Source organism: Rhinichthys klamathensis, unplaced genomic scaffold (genome assembly GCF_029890125.1).
Source record: "Rhinichthys klamathensis goyatoka isolate OS25496 unplaced genomic scaffold, OSU_Roscu_1.1 h1tg000176l_1, whole genome shotgun sequence".
NCBI classification, from domain to species: domain Eukaryota; kingdom Metazoa; phylum Chordata; class Actinopteri; order Cypriniformes; family Leuciscidae; genus Rhinichthys; species Rhinichthys klamathensis.
The window spans coordinates 6156507-6180844 of record NW_026606705.1 but is presented as its reverse complement, the minus strand read 5'-3'; the positions used below and the strand labels follow the sequence as shown (position 1 = coordinate 6180844).

Sequence of the window (24338 nt, the reverse complement as noted above, 5' to 3'; positions counted from 1 at the left end):
TCAAAACGGAGAGCATACAAAACAACTGCTGTACAATGTTGTTCACCATCTTGGCTGGTCATGACTGCATCACATGACTAAAAATACGTCATCGTATTCAAAAGCCTTCGTTTTCACAGTCCACACTACAATGCGAAGACGACGTTTTCAAATTTATCCACTTTGGGGAGCGTTTTCCAAAAGCTACGTTTTCGTTGACTTAAAACGCCGTTTCAGTGTGGACAGAAGGCCAAATATCTGTCCGTGTATAAACAGGAAGTTGATGGCCTTGTACACTCAAACCCAGAATTGTGACATGCATAAAGCCTATTATGACGTACATACACAATGTTATATAATCAAAGAACCTAGTAATTATATAAAAAGTGAATACACTTGTTTTAATTAACAGACTAATTTCATAAACTGTTTCTTTCTCTCTTTTCATTCCGGTAAAATGTATATGCTAATCTATCAATTAATATGTAATATTATATAAATATTTGTAAAAAAAATATTTGTTAAGTATTGATACATTAGCAAATTTTTTCTGTGAAAAAAAAACAATAAGAAAGAAACCTTTTTTTGTTATGCACATTTACATGTTTTTCATGTAACTTTTCACTGGAAATGTACATTTGCAGTCTATTACTGTAATTTGACTGTCTTTTTTTTTTTTTACCACTTTTCAAAAACACATGAAAAATCTGTAAAACAAAACAGTAAAATTCCGTAAAACTGTTTGTTTGTTTTTTACAGTGTACATGTTGTTCAGAGGTTTCAAGGGTATCGAATAAACAAAGAATTTCACATTTAGGGATGTTTAATTTTAGCCCAGAAGCCTCTAAAAAGGCATTAATAATTTCAAGAGCCTTAAAAACCTGAGTTGTGTTATATAAAAACACGGTTGTGTCGTTTGCAAGTTGTGAAATTCTGTCGTTCTATATTTTATGCTTGGGTGACTACCGCTCTGTGACGTCACTCGCAGAATCTCAATAGAATCTCTGTGCGAGGAGAGACATATAGTAAAACTCTTCAGAAACACGGTCTACAAACACTAATAATTCTACACAGTCTCACAGTTTACTACACATAGTGTGTCCACATTTGACGACATCATCGAACAGCATGTCCACGACATCTGTAGTTGGCAGAGGAGGTGTCGATAATCTGGAAATGACCACGTTCATCTCCGACGCGTTGTCTGACTCATTCGCGTCGCGGACACCTGAGAGAAAGGCTGATGTGATAACCGCCTGGGTTTCTCCTAATATAGACACCGTGGAGAACAACCCAGCAGGTGAGATGGATAAAAATGATAATTTATACGTTTGACCCGGTGTTGGCCTAAAAAGAAAATGTAATTGGCGTCGCTCGACCCTTTTCTAGACTAGATTTGTGAAATGGAAACCAGGGACATTTCCTAAATAAGTGGTCAAAATATCACCGAAATCTTACTAATCTTGTTATTATATTAATAAAATCAAAAAACGGTGACAATACATTTTGATTAATTATAATTCATTATTATGATAATTGTGATAACTGACAACTGGTTTCAATATAATGCACCAAAATCACATTATGAAAAATATAGACAGAACAGAACCATTGCAGATAGCAAACAGATCAAAAACTATTGTATTATGTATATTATATTATATTACATTAAATATATTATTATGACAAAGTAATGACTTTTACAACACATTACAAAAATAAAACAAAATAAATACATATGATAGATAAAACTAACTTTGAAACATTTTCTAATTGTTTAAATTGCATTTCATATTTTCATTTTCACAAAATGTGAATATACTATCTAATAAATATACAAAATAATATAAATATGAATAGTATACAAAATAACTACAACTTTTTAAACTTTTCAAATGTTTGTACTTTTGAAATGGATCTTTACTATCCATAATTAGGCTAACTTAATTATGTTGCATTATAGGCTTATTTTGGGCACAAAGTATGTGCCTTCTGCAAATGTAATTGTTGATTTTTTTTTCACATCAGGATAGTGTTTCACCCACATGGTATAGTGGTGTGTGTGTGTGGAGGAGGGTACATTAAATAATACACTGTGTAAAAAAATTATATGACCAATAAGTTATGACAGCATGTTTTTACATTGCTTTAACTCATCAAAATAAGTTGTGCAATTTTCCACTTTTTTATGTTACACAAGATTTAACTCATTTTTTTAAAGTCAGTTTAGTGTCATTTAAGTTGAAATGACTTATCCGAGTTGCTTGTACTTAAAAATTTAAGACAGAATTATTTTTATTTTTTTACAGTGTACAGTATTATTTTGACATGAATAGTTACTATATGATTAATCTAGTAACCAGAAGCTGTGTTAGATGGGCTTTTTGCAGTGTATTTGCGGGTTGGTTTGAAACTGCTGTAAAATGGGGACATTTCTGGGGACGGCTCCAGTTTGGTAGCCTGTCTGCGCCCTCCTACGCACTTCCGCTCAATTTAATTTTCCTTCAGTACTACGTCTGGGATTCTGCTGTAGACTTTGGTTTTCTCCGATCAATTTTTTGTAGGGCCAATCAGCGAACAGAGGGAGTGGCTGAGAACGATGACGTCGTGCGTTATTTTGAGTTGTAGTTCAGTAATGGCAGCGGAGAAAGATGCGAGCGAAGCCATTCGGTCCGTTGTAGCAACGCTGGCGAATATTAAGAAGTTAAAGCCGGAGCAAGAACAATCTTTGCTTAGTTTTGTTTTGGTCATGATGTTGTGGCCCTCCTCCCCACGGGCTTTGACATAGGCTACATCACGAGCAAACGTACGAGATGTACGAGAGTCTGGTAGAACCAGGCTACCATTTTGGTACAAGACACCAAAAACTGTGATTGTTGTCACCTATTATCATTTTCAGTTGTATTGATTGGTTGTTGCAGCTCTAATAGTCTTTCACAGTTAATCTATTAATTTTGGTTTTAACAGTTTGATATTTGTTCTTTCTTTGTTTTAGAAAAACCTAGAAAGGGGAGGAAGAGGAACGCAGTCTGTGCATTCTTTAAGAGAATGTGTAAGGCTGTAAAGGATCCCTTCCTCGGCTGTGACTCAAACAGAGGAATGTGTCTTACACCACAGCTGAACCCACATCTGGATGATCCTGAGCTAATGCATATCCCAGTTTCCTCCAGGAAAACAGCTGTCACGGATCCTGAGCCAGCATCTTTGCCAGGCCAGGTTTGTGTAGATCATGAGTTATTGCCTGTCCCAGGTCCCTCTGGGATCCAACAAACACCTGAAGGAGATTCAGCTGATCCTGAGACATCGACTGGTGCCTCTGTAAACAAGCAAATCGCTGCTGATCCTGACACAGATCCAGCTGTTCCCAAGCCGGTGTTTGTCCCAGGTTCTACCCATTTCAAAATGAATTACAGTGAGTCATTTTTACTTCAGCTTGTTATTTTCTGCCCTGTTTGGTCATTCTGACTGGAGCAGGTTTTTCACCACACCAAAAGGTTATAAACCAGAACCATAGAAATTTCATATCCTCAATATCACTGAAAATAATTGTTTTGTTTCTACATTTTAGAAAAACCTACAAAATGGAGGAAGAAAGCAATCCGTGCATTCTTCAAGAGAGTATGTAAGACTTTAAAGCGCCCCTTCTGCTGCTGTGACCCGAACAGAGTTGTGCGTCTTACACCACAGTCAGACCCACATCCAGAAGATCCTGAGCTAATCCATATCCCAGGTCCCTCCAGCATCCAGAAAACAGCTGACACAGAGCCGCCATCTTTGCCAGGCCCAGTCTGTATGGACCTTGACTCGTTGTCTGTCCCAGGTACCTCTGTGATCAAGCAAACGGCTGACACAGATCTAGGTGATACCAAGCAAGTGTCTGTGCCAAGTCCCACCCATCTCAAAATGACTTATGGTGAGTCATTATTACTTGTTTGTGTTATTCTCTATTTACTTTATTTAAATTGTAATTCTGAATTGAGATGTCTTAAACTTCTAAATGAATCTGCTTATGCTGGGTACACACTACAAGACATTTGGGCCGATTTCTCCCCTTCCGACAATCCTCGGTAAAGTCCCGATTATCTTGATGGCTCAACAGATTATCTTATCAGATTTTCCTGTGGTGTGAGGTGTGTTAAGACTGACTGAATCTGCTGTGATGAACGTCGGAGCCGTTCTCGAATCGGTTGAATATTTACGATCAGAAATCCCGTTGTGTGGGGGGAACCCCGAGGCACGCTCTGGAAATTATCACATGAAACGAAACAATACCCAATCAGAAAGCGAGCTGACGGAAAGATTTCTGTAAAAAGCAGTCCATACACTATAAGTGCCATTTCTTCTTGCCGGTCGTCCGCCATGTTTGTTTACTTTAAAGTCACGTTTAATGCGAGAGATTTGTTTATAAGATTTCCCTCTGGTTGTCTGTGAAAGGAATCTGTTAGTGCGTGGTGTGCTTTCCTGGTCACATCACAGCACTCCACACACTTAGAGGAACAAAACGGTTAAATCTATGATTTCTTATCGTCATGTTTGTGGTCTCTCTATAGGCTATATATAGAGGGAGAGACTATCCTATTGTCCAACCCTAAACTGCTTAGTGCAAACCATAAGGCATTAAGTTAATTATAAATATTAACAGGATGATGATGATCTGTTTTTCAGCACTGCTATTTGACTTTATATAAAACCTCGGAACCTTGTACAGGTCCTTCTCAAAAAATTAGCATATTGTGATAAAGTTCATTATTTTCCATAATGTAATGATAAAAATTAAACTTTCATATAATGTAATGATAAAAATTAAACTTTCATATATTTTAGATTCATTGCACACCAACTGAAATATTTCAGGTCTTTTATTGTTTTAATACTGATGACTTTGGCATACAGCTCATGAAAACTCAAAATTCCTGTCTAAAAAAATTTGCATATTTCATCCGACCAATAAAAGAAGTGTTTTTAATACAAAAAAAAAAGTCAACCTTCAAATAATTATGTTCAGTTGTGCACTCAATAGTCAATGCTTGGTCGGGAATCCTTTTGCAGAAATGACTGCTTCAATGCGGCGTGGCATGGAGGCAATCAGCCTGTGGCACTGCTGAGGTGTTATGGAGGCCCAGGATGCTTCGATAGCGGCCTTAAGCTCATCCAGAGTGTTGGGTCTTGCGTCTCTCAACTCTCTCTTCACAATATCCCACAGATTCTCTATGGGGTTCAGGTCAGGAGAGTTGGCAGGGCAATTGAGCACAGTAATACCATGGTCAGTAAACCATTTACCAGTGGTTTTGGCACTGTGAGCAGGTGCCAGGTCCTGCTGAAAAATGAAATCTTCATCTCCATAAAGCTTTTCAGCAGATGGAAGCATGAAGTGCTCCAAAATCTCCTCATAGCTAGCTGCATTGACCCTGCCCTTGATAAAACACAGTGCACCAACACCAGCAGCTGACATGGCACCCCAGACCATCACTGACTGTGGGTACTTGACACTGGACTTCAGGCATTTTGGCATTTCCTTCTCCCCAGTCTTCCTCCAGACTCTGGCACCTTGATTTCCGAATGACCTGCAAAACTGAGCAACAGTCCAGTGCTACTTCTCTGTAGCCCAGGTCAGGCGCTTCTGCCGCTGTTTCTGGTTCAAAAGTGGCTTGACCTGGGGAATGCGGCACCTGTAGCCCATTTCCTGCACACGCCTGTGCACGGTGGCTCTGGATGTTTCTACTCCAGACTCAGTCCACTGCTTCCGCAGGTCCCCCAAGGTCTGGAATCGGTCCTTCTCCACAATCTTCCTCAGGGTCCGGTCACCTCTTCTCGTTGTGCAGCGTTTTTTGCCACACTTTTTCCTTCGCACAGACTTCCCACTGAGGTGCCTCACAGCCTATTTGTTCAGACATTTCTTTCTGTCTTACCCTCTTGCTTGAGGGTGTCAATGATGGCCTTCTGGACAGCAGTCAGGTCGGCAGTCTTACCCATGATTGCGGTTTTGAGTAATGAAACAGGCTGGGAGTTTTTAAAAGCCTCAGGAATCTTTTGCAGGTGTTTAGAGTTAATTAGTTGATTCAGATGATTAGGTTAATAGCTCGTTTAGAGACCCTTTTCATGATATGCTACTTTTTTGAGACAGGAATTTTGGGTTTTCATGAGCTGTATGCCAAAATCATCAGTATTAAAACAATAAAAGACCTGAAATATTTCAGTTGGTGTGCAATGAATCTAAAATATATGAAAGTTTAATGTTTATCATTACATTATGGAAAATAATGAACTTTATCACAATATGCTAATTTTTTTAGAAGGACCTGTATATATCATTCCTTTTTTTGTGTGTGTTTTTCAGGGTCTGTTGTGTCTGACTATAAAGTGGGACATTTGAAGAGAAGCGGAAGTTTTGGCATGGTTTATGAGGGGACCCGCATATCCAATAGGGAAAAGGTAGAGCACTCTTACAGAATTCAACAAACATTTCCTTTAGATGTAGAGATCTGTGTCCACGGTCTCTATAAAATAAGATTAAAACACAGTTTGTAGATGTGTGGGTCGGAAAAAATTAACTGTGTTTTTCCATTTACAGGTTGCCATCAAGCATATACCCAAGTGCTATGATGACCATTATCTTGTCATTGTAAGTTGGCAAAACTTTAGATGTTTAAGTGCAGATTATCGTAATTAAAAGACTTTTAACTAACAAGCTACAGTGAAATAGACTTTATTACATCTAAATACAAAGTTTCTCAAAGCCAACTAACCTTTTCTTTTTCTCTAGCCTGGTCATCCTAAACCTCTGCTTGCTGAAGTGGCGATGATGCTTAAGTTGAGTGAACCTCCCATAAGTCCCAACGTCATCCAACTATATGACTGGTTTGAGGACCTCCATTGCTTTGCACTCATTATGGAGTACCCTCAACCATGCAAGACCTTGATGGATTGCCTTCACGAAGTGTATCCAGGTTATATGAGTGAAAAAACAGCATGTGACTTAATGTTTCAGGCAGTCAACGCTACCAAATACTGCATTGACCGTGGAGTTTTTCATAGTGATTTGCACCCAGCCAATTTCTTGGTCTGTGGAGACAGTTGGCAGCTGAAGTTAATAGACTTCGGTTGCGGTCAGCTATTTAACGGTGCTACCTGTAAGAGCAGCGAATATCAAGGTGAATTGCCAGTGTGTGTTACCATAGCAGACACTGAAATCCTGCGTGTTGTGTCTTATTTCATCACATTATATTCTTATTGATTGCAAAATTGCTCAGCGCTACAAATGTCTTATTTACTGGAGCTCCAGTGTACTGCCCACCTGAGGTCAAAACGAGGCCCAGATACTGGCCTATCCAAGCAATTGTTTGGTCACTAGGCATTTTGCTGTTTGAGATGGTCCACGGATATGCGCCTTTTAGAAAAAGAGAGGATATATTGCGTGCTGATTTTGATATTGGGAACTCTTCCTTATCCAAAGGTGAAAACAAAACACTCATAAAGCCTCTATGCACAATCTCAGTCTCAGTAACACTAAAAGTTAATAGGCTAAAAGTTGCTAAATCTATCAATTACAAATTATTTTAAAAGTATGTGATCACAGACTTTATATAAGCAAATAATACAATTTTACATGGCAAAACAGGTTCATTACTCTACACATGCAATGCATTTCACTAAAGTACTTTACCATTAATCCCAGAAGATTTTCATACAATCAACATTAGTGTGTTTCTATGACTAACCAACAATCTCTCTGAAAACTTGTACAGAATGCCGTAGGGTGATTTGCCAGTGTTTGACCCTTGAACCAGCCCTGCGACTGAATCTAGAGCAGCTCCTGCATCATGAATGGTTTGAACACCAAGTAGAATCAAGGAAGGAAGGGGATTCTGGACATCAGTGAAGGTAGTGAGGTAGTGTAACAGACAGATTACAAAACTACATTTGCATTCATTCTTGTTAGATGCCAAGCACTGCAAAGCTGTCGTAATGGAGTTCCAAACGTAGGTTCGGGAGGAGCCTAAACATTCAGTCCTGTCAATCATCATTACGAGTGTAAGTAAGCAGAAGTCTCTGCGCCATCCCAGCTACTATTCTTCTGGCATCCCTCCTCCTCCCCATCTCCTCTATTTATCTTATCCTTTCTCTGCGCAGTACTGTTATAGGGGGAAAAGCTCGGAGCTCGAGCCAAAGCTGGTTCAGCTCCTGTCTGTCTGATCATTACCATTTTGTTTGTGTCAGTGAGGAGTAGTCAACTCTAACACAAGTGTGGAGTGCCACAAGGATCTGCTTTAAGTCCTCTGCTGTCTTCATTATACATGCTTACCCAAGGTGATATCGGACAACTCTAAATTTCCACTAGACCTGATGCAATTTATAAATTATCCAAAGTTAAAAGTATGCCTAGAGTAGCCTATGTAAAGTGGTTTGTGTAATGATTTTATGGTTTGGGAATAGGGAGAGCATACAGGACAAATTCAAGCCAATTCCCCACATTTTTTCCACGTGTAAAAATCGTATAAGTGTTGTCCACTAGCTTCTTAACGCATTAATCTAAAACTTAAAAACACCTCGTAGTAGCACCTTCACCTCCACAGCACACAGATCTTGTTGCGCATGCTCTTTTTTTTTTAACACATACACATTCTTTTTTTTGCAATTGACCGACACTTAGTAGTATTACACGAACTGGTTATACCAGGATACTTTTCTACTTTTCACATTCAAACACTACAGTAAGCTGCTCGTAGCTCGCAATTCCTCTCACAAACTTTACACCACACAAAATTGAATTTCTGTAACATAATTTTCAGACTTGATCTAGTACTGCTAAAATCTAGGGCTGGGACGATACACCTATCTCCCGATTCGATACTATCACGATACTTGGGTGCCGATACGATATGTATTGTAATTTTTTTTAAGAATTGCGATTCTACAAGTATTGCTATTCGATATTGGGAAATTATTATTTTTTTTTTTTTTTTTTTTTAACGCTAGACCATGGGGAAAAGTTAAATCACACTTATACAGAGTGTACGTGATGTATAAGATGAGTCATATATTTACAAAAACAATTCATTACATCTTTCTGACTTATTTCAGAAGCATCATACAGTACTACATTTTCTTTAATAAATGATTCAATAACAAATACATTATTTAACAGTGACTTGTCGGCACCCAGTGGCGAAACAGTGTAATCGATAAATGCGTTATTTTAAGCGCCAAGTTTCTATCAAAAGCTGATTTACTGATATTCGCTGTCGTAGACATCAGTGTTTATATTTGAACTTAAAACTTTTATCCCAGTACTTCTATGATAATTTGAACTATTGTATAACAGAAATAATGATACTATGAGGTTGAAAAGACTGTTTGTGAAGCTGTTTCATGACTACTCTCTCTGGGTCAGCGGCAGCGCCAACACAGATTTGAATGTTGCGATATGATTTTGTCAAAGGTTTAATAGACAGACGAAATGGATCAGATCGCGTGGGTGTTTGAATCGAGATCAGTCTTTTAAAGATGAATCACGCAGCTCTACTGTCTTATCTCTCTCTCAGCATGTGAGTAGCGCGAGGGCTTTTCAGTGCATTCAGTCTCACGTCGCTTTCACGCGTCCTCTTGAAAGGGATAGCCTATTACGTCACTTTAACACTCATCGATAACGACACATTTCATCCCCTGTTGGAATGAAAGTGGCCAACTTCTGTCAACCTCGTCTATAAGCAAGGACAAAAATAAAGTAATTTAATTTGAATTAATATTGATTCTGTAATAAAATAATCGGTTTTAAAATCGTTTTAAAAAAAAAAAGTCGAAAAAAAGCGATACCTAGATGAATCGATTTTTATCTCCCAGCCCTACTAAAATCTAGTAATTGTGTGATTGTGGGCTGAAAAAAAATCTGCCTTAAATTCTAGTGTTTGATATTCAGTGAAAACTTTAACTTCATAAAAGTCTTTAGCTACAAAAAGAATTTGACTTCTAGTCAAGTCACCTTTATTTATATAGTGCTACAATACAGATTGTTTCAAAGCACCTTTACAGCGATAACAGGAAAATAATGCAACAAAGTTTGTTTCTGCTGTACAGCAGATCTAGAAGAAAATAGCGTCATAGTCCAGCTTAAGTAAGTTCAGTGATGTTTCATTTTTGTTGTAAAAAAAGTTATTCATTTAGTTCATTTATATATATAGCCGCTCTGGAGAAACCAGTGATGTCATTGTCCAGCTCAGTTCAGTTCTCATAATGGTGTCAATGCAGGCAGATCAATATTATTGTTGAATATCAAGTGTCCCCATTTGTCCCCACTTCTAAAATAATCAGATGTCATACAGCTAGACATTATTTAATAGTACAGTTTTTGTAGTTGAATAATTGTTTGGTCTACAGGTTTACATATGAACTAGTTCAATACAGGAACACATTGTGAGTCTACTAGAGTAAAAGATTATCTGATTGCATAGTTCAGTACAAAACAAACATCATCTCTTTATTGTTTAAATATGCATGTCAAATCATAACTGAAGACCTACTTTACGCTTTGCGTCGGAGTTCAGAGATTTTCCTTCTGATTCCAAAACACCAGTAAAATAAGAATAAACTAAAATGAAACCTATTTGCTTTCTGAACAAAATATCAGCCCATGAAAGATGTTCTTTCTATATAATGTACAACCTGCAGTTTTTATGGCCTACTAATGCCGTCAAATCACTGGATGTTGCTTTTGAAGGGCTGTTGGCAGCTGCATCGTCTGCTGTTGATCAGTCGCAGCGACGGTAGAACTGGAAGTGGTAGTCAGTAAATAAAAATTCTGCGTAGTTGGGATCGGTGCTACAATCAGCCAAACCCTGTGTGAAAGAAACATGTCAATACTGACAAAATACGGCCAAAAGATTGAAGCTGCTGCTAGTCACATCATCTACATTGCCTGTATGTAAATAGACTTTATATTTAATTAGACACTAACATAGACAGAAGTACAGTCTGATCAATATTTCATCTGTTAAGCTACCTCTGATTTTCACAAGCCTCGTATTTTAGTCCACTGGACAGACTGTACTTCTGTCCCTTACAATGTAATTTTCATTCACGCCATATTAAATACGGGGTTCACCCTGACTAAAGTCTTTAAATAAAGACAGCGTACATTCAGAGATTAACACACAAAGATGCACAGGAACTCACAGCAACTGAAGAGCGGAAATAGTAAGAGGAGCGATGGTGATTGGCCACCGCCAATGTCCACTTATGCATGTAGCCCTATGGAAAAGAAAGACTTTTAACAAATGCATGAAATCAATAACCATTAACCATTTTTTTATATGCTAATGATTTTCATTAACAGAATCAAATCAATTCTGAGGGGGAAAAAAAACTTTTAATAGTCTGCTAAAAATAAAAGTTATTATCCAATAATTATTGTAGAATTATTCTAAATGTATGATGTATTTGAACTATTATGAATATATAATATTATTATTACATTTTTAATGAAATGTTTTTCTAATGCATGTTGCTTTGAGTGAGTGTGTAAGTGCTGAAGTACCTGTGTGTTGAGGGCAGTGTTTGACTCTGGGCTGTTGTAGTCGAGTACTGTAGAGCACTGTTCGCTCTCATCATGTGAACACAAGTGGATCACCAGCAATTCATTTGTGCTGATCAAGTGGGGGAACAGAAACCCTCATTCATATCAATAAGAATGTGATTCACATATGCAGACACAGTTTTTCATAATATACTGTCTGTCTAAAAATATTACACAAGCAGGAGTGCGATATGGCTCTGATTCATCCACTTGACCAGTACGAGGCCGCTGTTCTTTACATGAACATTTTTATTTTAAACATTATACAGCTGATATGAAATATTTGAAAACCCTTGTTAAAATTACAGCTTTTTGAGATGTAAAAAAAAATTATCCAAGAAAATTCATGCCAGATAACAAACAAATAGAAACTTTTAAGAAAAATAACAGAATTAAAATAACCTGGTTAAATAACCAAGACTGTGGAGTATGAACAGTGTACTCACCTCATTTGGAGGGTTATGGGCATGTTGGGTGGGATGTGTTTACTGAGGGGAATGAGGTACGTGTAGTTCCCCTTCCTACAAAACATAGATCAATGGGTAAAATGCAAATGCATTACTATAGAACATTCTTTGATAACTTTAGTAAAAGTAAGTCAAGAAAACCCCTGAAATGCAATAAACACTGTTGTATAGACCAGGGGAGCGACGCAACTTGCTGCTTAACTACCATAGTTCGATGCATCGTTGAAGAAATCAACTAGCTAGTCGCAACCATTTCCTGAAACCGTATTGTTGCAAATTTGTCGTTCAATCACGTTAATGATGTAATGCAGGTGGTGGATAATGACTTATTTTAATTAATCCATTTGAGATAGAATTAATGCAAGATTTTTTTGCTCTAAATTAGGGACGTGGCATCTGAGGACTAATTCTCTTTTTATTATTTAGTTATTTTGTTTTATTTCCATGTTTGCACATGACAAACTAAACTAAAACACGTAAATTAAATTAGTAAATAATAAAAATAAAATAAATAGATTGTAATAAATGTAAGCTTGCTTATTTTGATCAAAACAATGTTTTTTTAAGTCTACGTCATAAAAATAAGAACCTATGCTTCTAATATGTCGTTCCAACCACACAACTTTCAGGATCAGGACCCTGATGTGAATATGATCTTCAGAAATAGCTAGTTATGGATTTCATAAAGGGAAACATATGACTGGTCACACCATGACGAGTGTTATGCTAAAAGTGAGAATGAAAAATAAACTTCCTGTGTATATTGAAGATGCGAGTTTGCTACCTACCCACAGTCCTCTTGCTGACAGTACTGCTGGTCTATAACTTGTTGATTTTGTGTTATGCGGATGGACTGTATAGTTGTGTTTGTCCCTGTGAAGAAGACATGAGCAAAGACGTAAAGCTGTGAATCTTTCTAATTCATTCTGCTATTTGGAATAAGAAATGTTTTGACAAAATGGATTTATCCTAGGGAGACATTCACAAACTATTATTTTTGCACCAAAACTATTCACACTAAGGCCATTTGTTTATAAAAGTTTATATAGCTGAAACAAAGCAGTGAGTAATGAAAAAAGCCTCTAAATAAAATGATGTTCCATATTACAACATTTCAGTCTCAGTGTAAAGGAGGTACAGTAAGGATACATCATTTTATTTTAAAATGAAATATGTTGTTTATCTGATAATCTTGGCATGAACAGGCTTTTAATCGGTCAACTTACAATCAGTAGAATTTTTGAGTTTATCTGGCAGTTGTCCTAACCACTTCTCTGAAAGAGATCAAATAAAAAATGACATGAAGTCAACCAAAAATATATATTATAGTATATTCGATGATTGAACGCTGCTACTGTGCCTCTGACCTTTTATTTTTTTTGAAAGAAAGTCAAAGGGGACGGTTGTGTCTGTCAGTTGGGTGTTATGATCATGAATTAAAGTTGAAGGACAGCAGTAGACCTCATCTGAATAAAACACATTGGAGAAATCGATGTCTGGAGGCCAGGGACCAGGATGTGTGGTGGAGAACACTGCAAACAGTCAAGATTAAATTCACCATATAAGATAAACAATGATCAAAATATACAGACCAACCAACTCGCACAAGGGCTTCTCACACTGCGTAACCCTGGGTTATCGTCTAAACTTTAACCCCGGGTAGGGGAACATTTCAGACTTGTAATTTAAAAGCAGGGTTAGCACTAATTTTTACCCGGGGTAAGCACTGCTTTTTGTGGTGTTAACACTGCAGTGCCAAACGTGTACACTGTGAATTCTATGAAACAATGCGGTGTCAGAATGTTATGACTAGATGCTTAGCAATGGACACTCAATAAGAGTGCCTTATATCAGTGGACTCCCAACCCCAGAGTAACCCCAACTCTTAACATTATGGGCCCTATCATACACCCGGCGCAATGCGGCGCCAGGTGCGAAGCAAGTGTTTTTTTTGCTAGTTTCAGCCTGACGCAATTATCATTTTCACATCCTGCGCCTCGTTGTTTAAATAGCAAATGTATTTGCGTCTATGAAAATGAGGTTTGTTCAGGCGTATTGTTGGCGCGTTGCTTTTGAGGCAACTGAAATAGACTGCACCATTGACCAACAAAAACCTGGTCTAAAGTCAATGGCGCAGTATTTTTTTTGTTACTTAAAGGGCGAGTTAGTAATGTCCCTTAGATGGTCTGCTTGCGTGCTTTAACCTCACGCACGAGCCGATCCGTTTCCTCTCTGGAGACGCGTTCAGTCTTTTCGCTTGCAACATGGGTAAATAGCAAATCCGGCGCGAGCACAACTGGCTATTAAAGGGAATGGGAGATTAGACTCTGAATGGTTTATTGCACGTTACGCCCAAAACACTCCCATTACTCATTAAGAGAATAGGGACAAGCCTTTTAGACCATGCGCCGGGAGCGCCGACCATTTTTCCCGTCGTTAAACTAGCAAAAGTGGATTCGGACACGCCCTAAGTGCTCTTGCACCGTGCTCTTTAGACCATGCGCTTAGATCGTTAAAATAGAGCCCTTTGTATGTCTCCCTAATCAAACACACCTGATTCAACTCATCAGCTCATTAGTAGAGTCTTCAAGACCTGAAATAGTTGTGTCAGATTAGAAAGACATCCAAAATGTGTACAGTTGGGGGCGCTCCAGGACCAGGGGTGGGAGCCAGTGCCTTTAAATGCACATGCTTTGGACAGTCACTGAAACAGCACGTGCTGTATAAACATTAATTTCAGTGTTTGAGGGGGAAAATGTCTAATGGTGATGGAAAACATGTTTCCAAACCATTTTTTTAATAGTACGGGGAGTCTATTCAGGAAGAAAAAAAATGTATACTATAGTGGGCAATGTATAATATGAGAATGCACAATGCTAGAGTCTTTCTGTAAACAGGTTGCGTGCCTCGTTTATCTAATCAGTGACACCGTAAATATGAAGGTTAACCCAGGTTTTAGGAATGTACAATTTGCCACGTCAGCTTGTGAGGCATAATTGAATAATTGTAAGTAATATCCTAGGTAAATTATGAGTAGTGTAAAACGTGAAGCAAGATAACCAAGGATTCAGTTTTCCTGGGGTTTAGAACGACCCAGGGTTAACTATTTCAAGTGTGAAAAGCCCTATACAGTATCTCTAAATATCTACATACAGTACCTGTGGTCAGTGCTGTTGGTGTAGTGTAAGGCGGTATAACATTCGTGTGGTTGAGACTGTATGACAAGAACATGAAATAACAGTCGATTAAGTTGCGCTGACAGTGACGCAACAAGCATGGCAAGTAATGTAATTTAACTGAATCAATGTGCACCAAACACATTGGTTTGTAGTGATAACATCACTGATGATGACATTTGTACCTGTTATTGAAGTCCATGTCCTCTTGTAATGTTAACATATGGAGTGCAATAGTACAAATGACACTGCAAAATAACAGGACAAAATAAAGTCACACGAAGGCCGATCTTGTCATGTTTTGTGAAATATTCTGTCAAGATCAAATAGAATTTCATTTGGTCTCAAACTGTCCTCAAGACCTTAATTTAAAGAAACATTCCAGGTTAAATACAACAGTGTTTGCTATTTGAGCTGTAAAAGTCTCTAAATTGTTAATTTGATGTGAGAATACATTTCTAGACACACAGTTTTTGTTCAATGTTACACGTTGAGGGACCAATTGATTCTTCTTTGTGGTAATCATAAGCTGAGCATTGATACATTATATTTAACTATATTTATTCTTTTACTTTTAAGTCCCGCACATAACATCCAGAGAGAAAAAAAACAAGATATTATTGACACAAATTTAAGAATTCGTTCCCTCATTTTAAGTAAATCATAGCCACGATGTAACTACATTAAAATGAGGGAATGAATTAGTACAGCGTGGCCACAGACTAATTAAGGCAAGAATTTTAACTAAAAGGGGTCATGACATGAAAAATCTAATCTGCCTTGATCTTTTGAATATAAAAGGTATTTGTACCATTAAACCATCCTGAAAGTTTCATAGTGACATTTGCATATGCCTGCCTCCAGAGCAAGACATCAAAGAATAGTTATACATCATCGCACAATAGGCCCCTCCTACTGACATTCAGTCTTTTAACGAGAAGGGTATTCCTGCACAACCGGAGGCTGCAGTTTCAGGACCCCAATTCTAGGACCGCAGTTTCAGGACCCTAGTTTTCTGTTACAGCGCCACCTACCGAACTGGATCACCAAAAACACTCATTTAACCCCTTTCGTGGCAAAGATCACAGATGGCCCCAGATTATTGTTGTTCAACATTCATTACTCGTTAAAACATCACACTCTTACTTGTTTGATCTAGACAAACTGCATCATTAGAAAGATTTCAAACTCCAGCTTCGATAGTTGACCACTGTTTATGATAAAACTGGTTTGCAGTGACATTAATTTCTTAATTTAGGACAGGAGTGCAAAATTATTAATCTGTAACGTTCGTTATTTTGAATAGAAATCATCACTCATAAAGCAGTCATTCACGTCTTCTCCGGTTTATTTGTGTTCACATACATACAGCATCCGCCAGGGCTCTTAGTCCAATGGTGCACATATTTGGAGAAATAATGATTTTCATGTTCCACTAAATTATACGATCTGAAGCTCAAACAGCGAACACAGCGAGATCTGTGTCTCCTCTTCCTGATTTGCGTCAGTTATGATCTCAGCGCTCTCTTATTCGCTATAGAGCTGTCAATCATCTCACGTGATTGAGCGTGACAATTAATCCTGCCCTTCTGCATGACGCACAACTGTGTACACTTCCTCATTCTGACCTCCGTGATAACAAAGCTAAGACACATCTCTTCACCCGAAACAAGAAGCTAATAAATGCACGATTTCGAGTATATGTGGTTTGTGTGTGATTTTTGATATTTTCATATGAATAAAGAATGTTTACACTAGTATTGCTAAGCAAGGTGTAGCCATTAGCTGCATATAAAATGCTAAATATAACATATTTCAACATCTTTTTTTTTACTTAAAACCATTTTAAACCGCGACTGGAATATGATACAAATTCTCGATGGTGGTTTAAAGTGAGCTTTAAGTAAAAGTGTAATATTAATCTTTTAAATTGTGTCATGTAAGTTAGCTTGATGCTACTAGCTCTAATCCACCTGTTGCAGGAGCTTTTCTATTCCATAATCTTATTTGTTCAAATATATATATATATATATATATACACTCACCGGCCACTTTATTAGGTACCCCATGCTAGTAACGGGTTGGACCCCCTTTTGCCTTCAGAACTGCCTCAATTCTTCGTGGCATAGATTCAACAAGGTGCTGGAAGCATTCCTCAGGGAGTTTGGTCCATATTGACATGATGGCATCACACAGTTGCCGCAGATTTGTCGGCTGCACATCCATGATGCGAATCTCCCGTTCCACCACATCCCAAAGATGCTCTATTGGGTTGAGATCTGGTGACTGTGGAGGCCATTTTAGTACAGTGAACTCATTGTCATGTTCAAGAAACCAATTTGAAATGATTAGAGCTTTGTGACATGGTGGAAGTAGCCATCAGAGGATGGGTACATGGTGGCCATAAAGGGATGGACATGGTCAGAAACAATGCTCAGGTAGGCCGTGGCATTTAAACGATGCCCAATTGGCACTAAGGGGCCTAAAGTGTGCCAGGAAAACATCCCCCACACCATTACACCACCAGCCTGCACAGTGGTAACAAGGCATGATGGTTCCATGTTCTCATTCTGTTTACGCCAAATTCTGACTCTAACATCTGAATGTCTCAACAGAAATCGAGACTCATCAGACCAGGCAACATTTTTCCAGTCTTCAACTGTTCAATTTTGGTGAGCTCTTGCAAATTGTAGCCTCTTTTTCCTATTTGTAGTGGAGATGAGTGGTACCCGGTGGAGTCTTCTGCTGTTGTAGCCCATCCGCCTCAAGGTTGTGCGTGTTGTGGCTTCACAAATGCTTTGCTGCATACCTCGGTTGTAACGAGTGGTTATTTCAGTCACTGTTGCCCTTCTATCAGCTCGAACCAGTCTGGCCATTCTCCTCTGACCTCTGGCATCAACAAGGCATTTCCGCCCACAGAACTGCCGCTCACTGGATGTTTTTTCTTTTTCGGACCATTCTCTGTAAACCCTAGAGATGGTTGTGCGTGAAAATCCCAGTAGATTAGCAGTTTCTGAAATACTCAGACCAGCCCTTCTGGCACCAACAATCATGCCACGTTCAAAGTCACTCAAATCACCTTTCTTCCCCATACTGATGCTCGGTTTGAACTGCAGGAGATTGTCTTGACCATGTCTACATGCCTAAATGCACTGAGTTGCCGCCATGTGATTGGCTGCTTAGAAATTAAGTGTTAACGAGCAGTTGGACAGGTGTACCTAATAAAGTGGCCGGTGAGTGTATATATGATGCAAAACCCTCTAAATCCGTCAGACTTATTTTCTTTAAATGAGCATTTTTTATCAGGCTCGTGACTAAACAAAGGGCGCCAATGTGAGTGTGCACACCGACACGAAAAACGGCACGCGTAAAAGCGTAATTTTTTTAAAAACGCCTGGTCTACACTGCCGGGAAGAAATAAGACAAGGAAGATGCGAGGCAAGATGAATGTAGAGCTTCTGGTCTCGTTGGTGTCGGAACATAAAGAACTATGACAAACGCGACAGCGACTACAGAATAGGTCTATTTCTGTTTTACATTAAGTGCCATCTAATGTCAGGGAATGAATTTGCATGTTCACTCGGCTCATCGTCAGCGAAAATCGCTTGGGTGTGAACACAAAAAATGCGTTGAAAAACGCTGACGAATAACGCGCGCCGATATTCGTCCCAGTGTGTACGAGCCTTTAGAGGATTTGAAGCAAATATATTTGTTGAACGTGTACTATGTTCAGATAGCTTTCACTCAATGTCATTATCTCATTTTTGACGGAGGTGGCGTTTAGAGGCTTTTGCATCTGATCTCTTCATATATATATATTTTTTCTAACAAGACTTAAGATAGTAGGTGGATCTTGATACTATTGGCGCTTTTCCATTACCAGTACCAGCTCGACTCGACTCGCCTTGGCTCGCCTTGACTCGGCTCGCTTTTCGCTCCGTTTTCCATTGCAGAAAGTACCGCCACAAATAGTACCCGGTCGTCATAGCGACGCCTTTCGTTCCTCGTTGCCCCATCAAGCTCTCGCTGGATCCTCTCTTCGGCAACCAAACAAGGGAATGTCTGCACCTCCTCGTTTGACCACGGCGTATTCTTCCGAGTTGCCATAATAATAGTAGTAAGTTTAGTAACTGTCTCTGGCCAAACTGTTTAAAAATGGCGGGGTTATTCTGGATACTCCATCTGGCGCGTGCAATGATGACGCAGATTCTCTGTGACCAATCAGCAGTCGGCATTGTTTTCACGTCACATTTTAGTATCGCCTTAGCTCGCTTAGAACCTCGCCGGAGGTGGTACGAAAAAAAGTACCCGAAAGCAGGTACGGGTACAACTTTTACACAGTGGAAAACCAAACAAAGGCGAGTCGAGTCGAGTCGAGCCGAGGCGAGCTGGTACTGTGTAGTGGAAAAGCGCCATATGTAGCCTACAAACTAAACCACCTGGATCCTAGAACTGGGGTCCTGGATATCATCCAGTTCGGTAGGTGGGGCTGTCACAAAAAACTAGGGTCCTGAAACTGTGGTCGTAAAACTGGGGTCCTGAAACTGCAGCCTCCGGTTGTGCAGGAACATACTACTGCTTTTAACGGCTGACATTTGCCTACACTGGATGTTGAGTGTCGCGTCAACAGCGAATAGAACCCATTATAATAACTGATGCTGTCTACACTGGATACAATATACAGTGTTCATTTTCTGACATGCTCCACGTGCTTGTGTCTGTCGACAACAGGACAAATGGAAAGTTTGCGTTTATGCGGCCTGTTTAATAAGGTCGTTTACACCTCTGTACAGACTTTAGAAGGATCCCAGCATCTGAAACAAGTGGATGGTTTATTTTAATGGCGGCACGGATTGCCTCAGAGGATTGAATGTTTGTGTAATGGAGAGTTCGCAAAGAAACTTTTGTTAAAGGTCCCCTGACATGAAATGTTCACTTTCTGAGGTTTTTTAACATTAATATGAGTTCCCCTAGCCTGTATATGGCCCCCCAGTGGCTAGAAATTTCAATCGGTGTAAACCAAGCTTTGGCTATCTTTCTCTGCCTTTGAGAAAATGAAAGCTCAGACGGGCTGATCTTAAATCTCCTCCATATGATGTCATACGGAGGAAAGGTAACCTCCCCTTTCTCTGCTTTGCCCGCCCAGAGAATTTGGCTCGCCCATGAGAAAATGAGCTAGGAAGTACGAGGCGAGCGCGATTTGAGTTTTTCCTCGAGAGATATCATGGCTTGCAAACGAGCCATTGTGTTCTGATGTACAAATGAACACAAAGGTATTTTTTAGTTCCTTCATCCGAGCCTCTGAAGAAACAATGGGTTAATTTTATTTTCTCTGTAAATGCGCCGACACAACTTCCCAAAGCTTTGTATGCCCAAAAGCCAAACATTTCACCGACGACTGTTTCCTCAACTTGGGCCAATACAGAGCTGGCCTCGATGAACGTCTGAAAATAAATCGATCGAGCTACCAAGCAGCAATTTCTGATGTGTAGCCTAATTGTTCAAGTTCAGACAGGTAATCTTTCTCTCAAAATCGTTCAATACTGTTTATGCATCAGTAAGTCAAGCCAGTGACTAAAATATCAACTTCACATCGTTTCTTTTAGTAGGATGAAAATAATCTTATTTAAATTGTGAACAAAATATACAGAAAGCGATCAAAGAACAATCTTTCCACACAGCGCGAGTTTATCTGGACAACTCGTTATGAAATCAATGACGCACGTTACACTGCACAACGAAGCTCTTACTGTATGTACATCATTGTGAAAGCATTAGATTAGAGAGAGTGCAGAAACTGCGTTGCAATGATAAGATCTTCATTCTCGCGATCAACAGAATGTCATCTGCTTGCTCAATGCTCATCACGGCAAAATTTTATGTGATGGGAATAGATCTAAATATTTTAAAAACTTCTCGTTAATCTCGACAGCTGTAATAGTAAAAACGTATAATAGCTGTAGTAAAAGTATTCGAGAGAGTTTCACATGTAATAGCTATTTCATATGCAAGCATGTCAGCCAATCACAGCAGTGGCCGGTTAACACTGAATCCCACAGCAGACACGCCCCTTCAAACAGAGCGTTCAAATCAGAGGCTAAAAGCAGGCTAGGAAAAATGCCTTTTATTTCTAAATTATGACTATTTTTTATCTAAAAAACATACTAACATTATAAGGGCAACCAGGAAACATTATAAAATAATAAAATAACCCCATGTCAGGGGACCTTTGAAAGATGAAGCAGCCAACCATATTGAATCTGACAGCAACTGCCTCACAAAACGTAAGTAAATGATTACATAATGCTTTGTCTGTAAATGACGGTTTTATATGGATAATGTTTTCAATGATACTGTTTCTATGCATTGACAATTGCTAATCATTAGCCAATCAGTGGCCGTTTACTGACAAGCCTTAAAGGATAATTCCGGTATTTAACACTTTGAGTCTATTTTGTAGTTTGTTTTGGATGAACTAGAGTGGTGGACTTAGAAATTTTGACGATGGGTCCTGTCTCGACTTTTTGACTATTTTAGAATCGCCTCTGACCGCTTCAGAGTGGATGTCTATGGGCATGCTCAAACATGTCCTTAAAACAACCCTTAACGTTCGTTTTCAAAACTGTGCAACTCACCGAGTGGTTAGTGGTGTTTGTTGATGATTAGAAACAAATATATCGGCGCAATGTATGCTTTCAATCCGTGTTATTTGCTATAGTGGAACTATTTTTTCAGATACCTCACAACCGCATATAAACTTCCGCTCGATATTTGAGTCTGAAGCGTTAGCACACTCCCGGCCACTTGATGGCGACAACCGCTTTGCCGCAGTTGCTCAGCTCACGCTAGCCTTCTGAGAGACGGAGAACCGAGCGAAAAGACTATAACCAAATGTAAACAGACCCCTTTCCGTTTCCGGTAGCGCAGTAATATCAACGAGCACTGAGACCTCCAGCAGACATCAATGCGATTTTAAAAAATGGCAAATAAAACACGACAGAAACTGTATTTCGCTACGCTACTTGTTTTGGAACATCAACGAACACCACTAACCACTCGGTGAGTTGCACAGTTTTGAAAACGAACGTTAAGGGTTGTTTTAAGGACATGTTTGAGCATGCCCATAGACATCCACTCTGAAGCACTCAGAGGCGATTCTAAAATAGTCAAAAAGTCGAGACAGGACCCATCGTCAAAATTTCTAAGTCCACCATTCTAGTTCATCCAAAACAAACTACAAAATAGACTCAAAGTGTTAAATACCGGAATTATCCTTTAAATGAGCTTCCCCTTAAAAACAGAATGTCAGAATGAGGGTTGAAAATAATCCTTTTTCTGCATATATATTTGTTTTTTATCCTTTTGCGCAAATTGTTTTTATTAACATTAGGAAAATATTAAAATAATAAAAGATCTCCACTTTAAATAAGATATCGCCATACTTTCCCCAGTTGATTAAACAGTGCATTAAGACAATTGTTTTTTATAACAATCTTTCTGAAATATTTTGTTTCATTATGCTAATGAGCCTTTATCTGATTAAATATACAGAAATCTGAACATTGGATGAAGCCAGGTCCTAAATTCTCGTTTCACTGTGTTACTAAAATAGAGTTGAATGTTTTAACAGAGGAGATAATTCTTGGATATTTCTTTTTATTACTCCATAAATCAGGAAAAATATATAGCTTTATATAAAATGCTACACAAGTCGTTTTGAAAAAAAAATTGTTATTGAAATCGATACTCGGTTACTAACTAAACCTCGGTTCTCTCTAGAGAGGGAACGAGTATTGCGTAAGTTTAGCTTACGCTACGGGAAAGATTATTCTTCTCGAGATATTGAAGCCAAAAAATTATCCTTAATTTTGTATTCATTGTCAACGCAGTGCAGCAGCTAGCAGATCTAGAGCAGGCCATCTCGCGTGCTCATTGGCTGCCCTGCTGGCATCTGCTGCAGCCTACCAGTGAGCCCCGCGTGACGTCACGCCCAATGAAGGGCGCTCGCGCCTTCATAGCGTCACAGCCCGCCAGAATGGGCGTGGCTTAGCGTATAAAAGAAGGTGCTGTAGGCTGACTTCCCTGGTTTTTCGACGACTGAAGCGAAGTCGCTCGTGGCGCAAGCACGGCCGGTTACGTAATACTCGTTCCCTCTCTAGAGAGAACCGAGGTTACGTTAGTAACCGAGTATCGTTCTCTTACGAGAGGTTCTCTCGTATTTCGTAAGTTTAGCTTACGCTACGGGAACACTTTGTCAACGCCGTGCGCGCCAAGCATCCACCATGAGACCCCGAACTTTCAGGGGAACCCTATAAGGTGGAGAATAAGGTGGCCAGCCACGCGGGCCATCACTTGTACATAAGCACACATAGGGAATACAGAGCATCGCGCCGGTCTGTATAGGCACATGGCACATACCCTACTTAGTGCAGCTCAACCAGGAGAGCTGAGTCATATGAGAGTGATCTGAGCAGGAGGTCTGGGCAGAATACACCTCTCCTTTAACCCTCTGGGGTCTAAGGTGTTTTCGGGGTCCTTGAGATGTTTTGGTATGCTCTGACATTTCTGCTTTTTTTCAGTTGCTTATAAACATATTAATGGCACAGGTGAAATTACACTCTATATAGCACACACAGGGCTACCATAATATGTTATCAACATGTATGTACATGTTTGTATTTTTGAGAGAATATTGTTTATGCGTGGTTATTGAAAAAACTAAAAAATAAAGTTTCTAATATAAGGCCACAATTAACATACTAAATATGTGTCCACAAGACTTTTGACTAGTGGATGTTGTCGCCTAGAGTTTTTGCTTCAAATTGATCTGAAAATCATTCTGCCTTATCATTCACATAAAACAATAGATTGTTTTAAATTGTGAAAAAAATGTTTTTGTTTGCAAAGGCAATATGCGGATGGGCGGAACGGCCCAACCCCCTCATGAATAGTTAAGTGGTTCTCACCTGAGCAGACTGCATACTAATGAGCCTTTCATTCAGGGGTGTCACACAAGAAAGAATGCAAGGACAATATATATATAAATAAATAAATATTTATATACACACACACACACACATATATATATATATACAAACAATCAAAATATAAATGAAAGCCAAAAGCACATTTTTAGTCACACCTTTT

The 24338-nt window shown here is 39.0% G+C and overlaps 1 protein-coding gene across 3 annotated transcripts in view; it reads right to left on the bottom strand.

Annotated features, from left to right (window-relative positions):
* Window positions 1-9943: 9943 nt before the first annotated feature.
* LOC130092478 (myelin regulatory factor-like protein) overlaps window positions 9944-24338 on the bottom strand; it is a 67394-nt gene continuing 52999 nt past the window's right edge. For all 3 annotated transcript variants that reach the window (XM_056260336.1, XM_056260337.1, XM_056260338.1), the window contains 9 exons: window positions 15377-15439; window positions 15174-15229; window positions 13383-13547; window positions 13242-13289; window positions 12804-12888; window positions 11995-12069; window positions 11510-11618; window positions 11149-11223; window positions 9944-10811 (listed from right to left, as the gene is read on the bottom strand). In XM_056260336.1, the coding sequence (XP_056116311.1) occupies window positions 10725-10811; window positions 11149-11223; window positions 11510-11618; window positions 11995-12069; window positions 12804-12888; window positions 13242-13289; window positions 13383-13547; window positions 15174-15229; window positions 15377-15439 (763 nt within the window). In that variant the 3' untranslated portion in view covers window positions 9944-10724. The remainder of the gene's footprint in view (window positions 10812-11148; window positions 11224-11509; window positions 11619-11994; window positions 12070-12803; window positions 12889-13241; window positions 13290-13382; window positions 13548-15173; window positions 15230-15376; window positions 15440-24338) is intronic.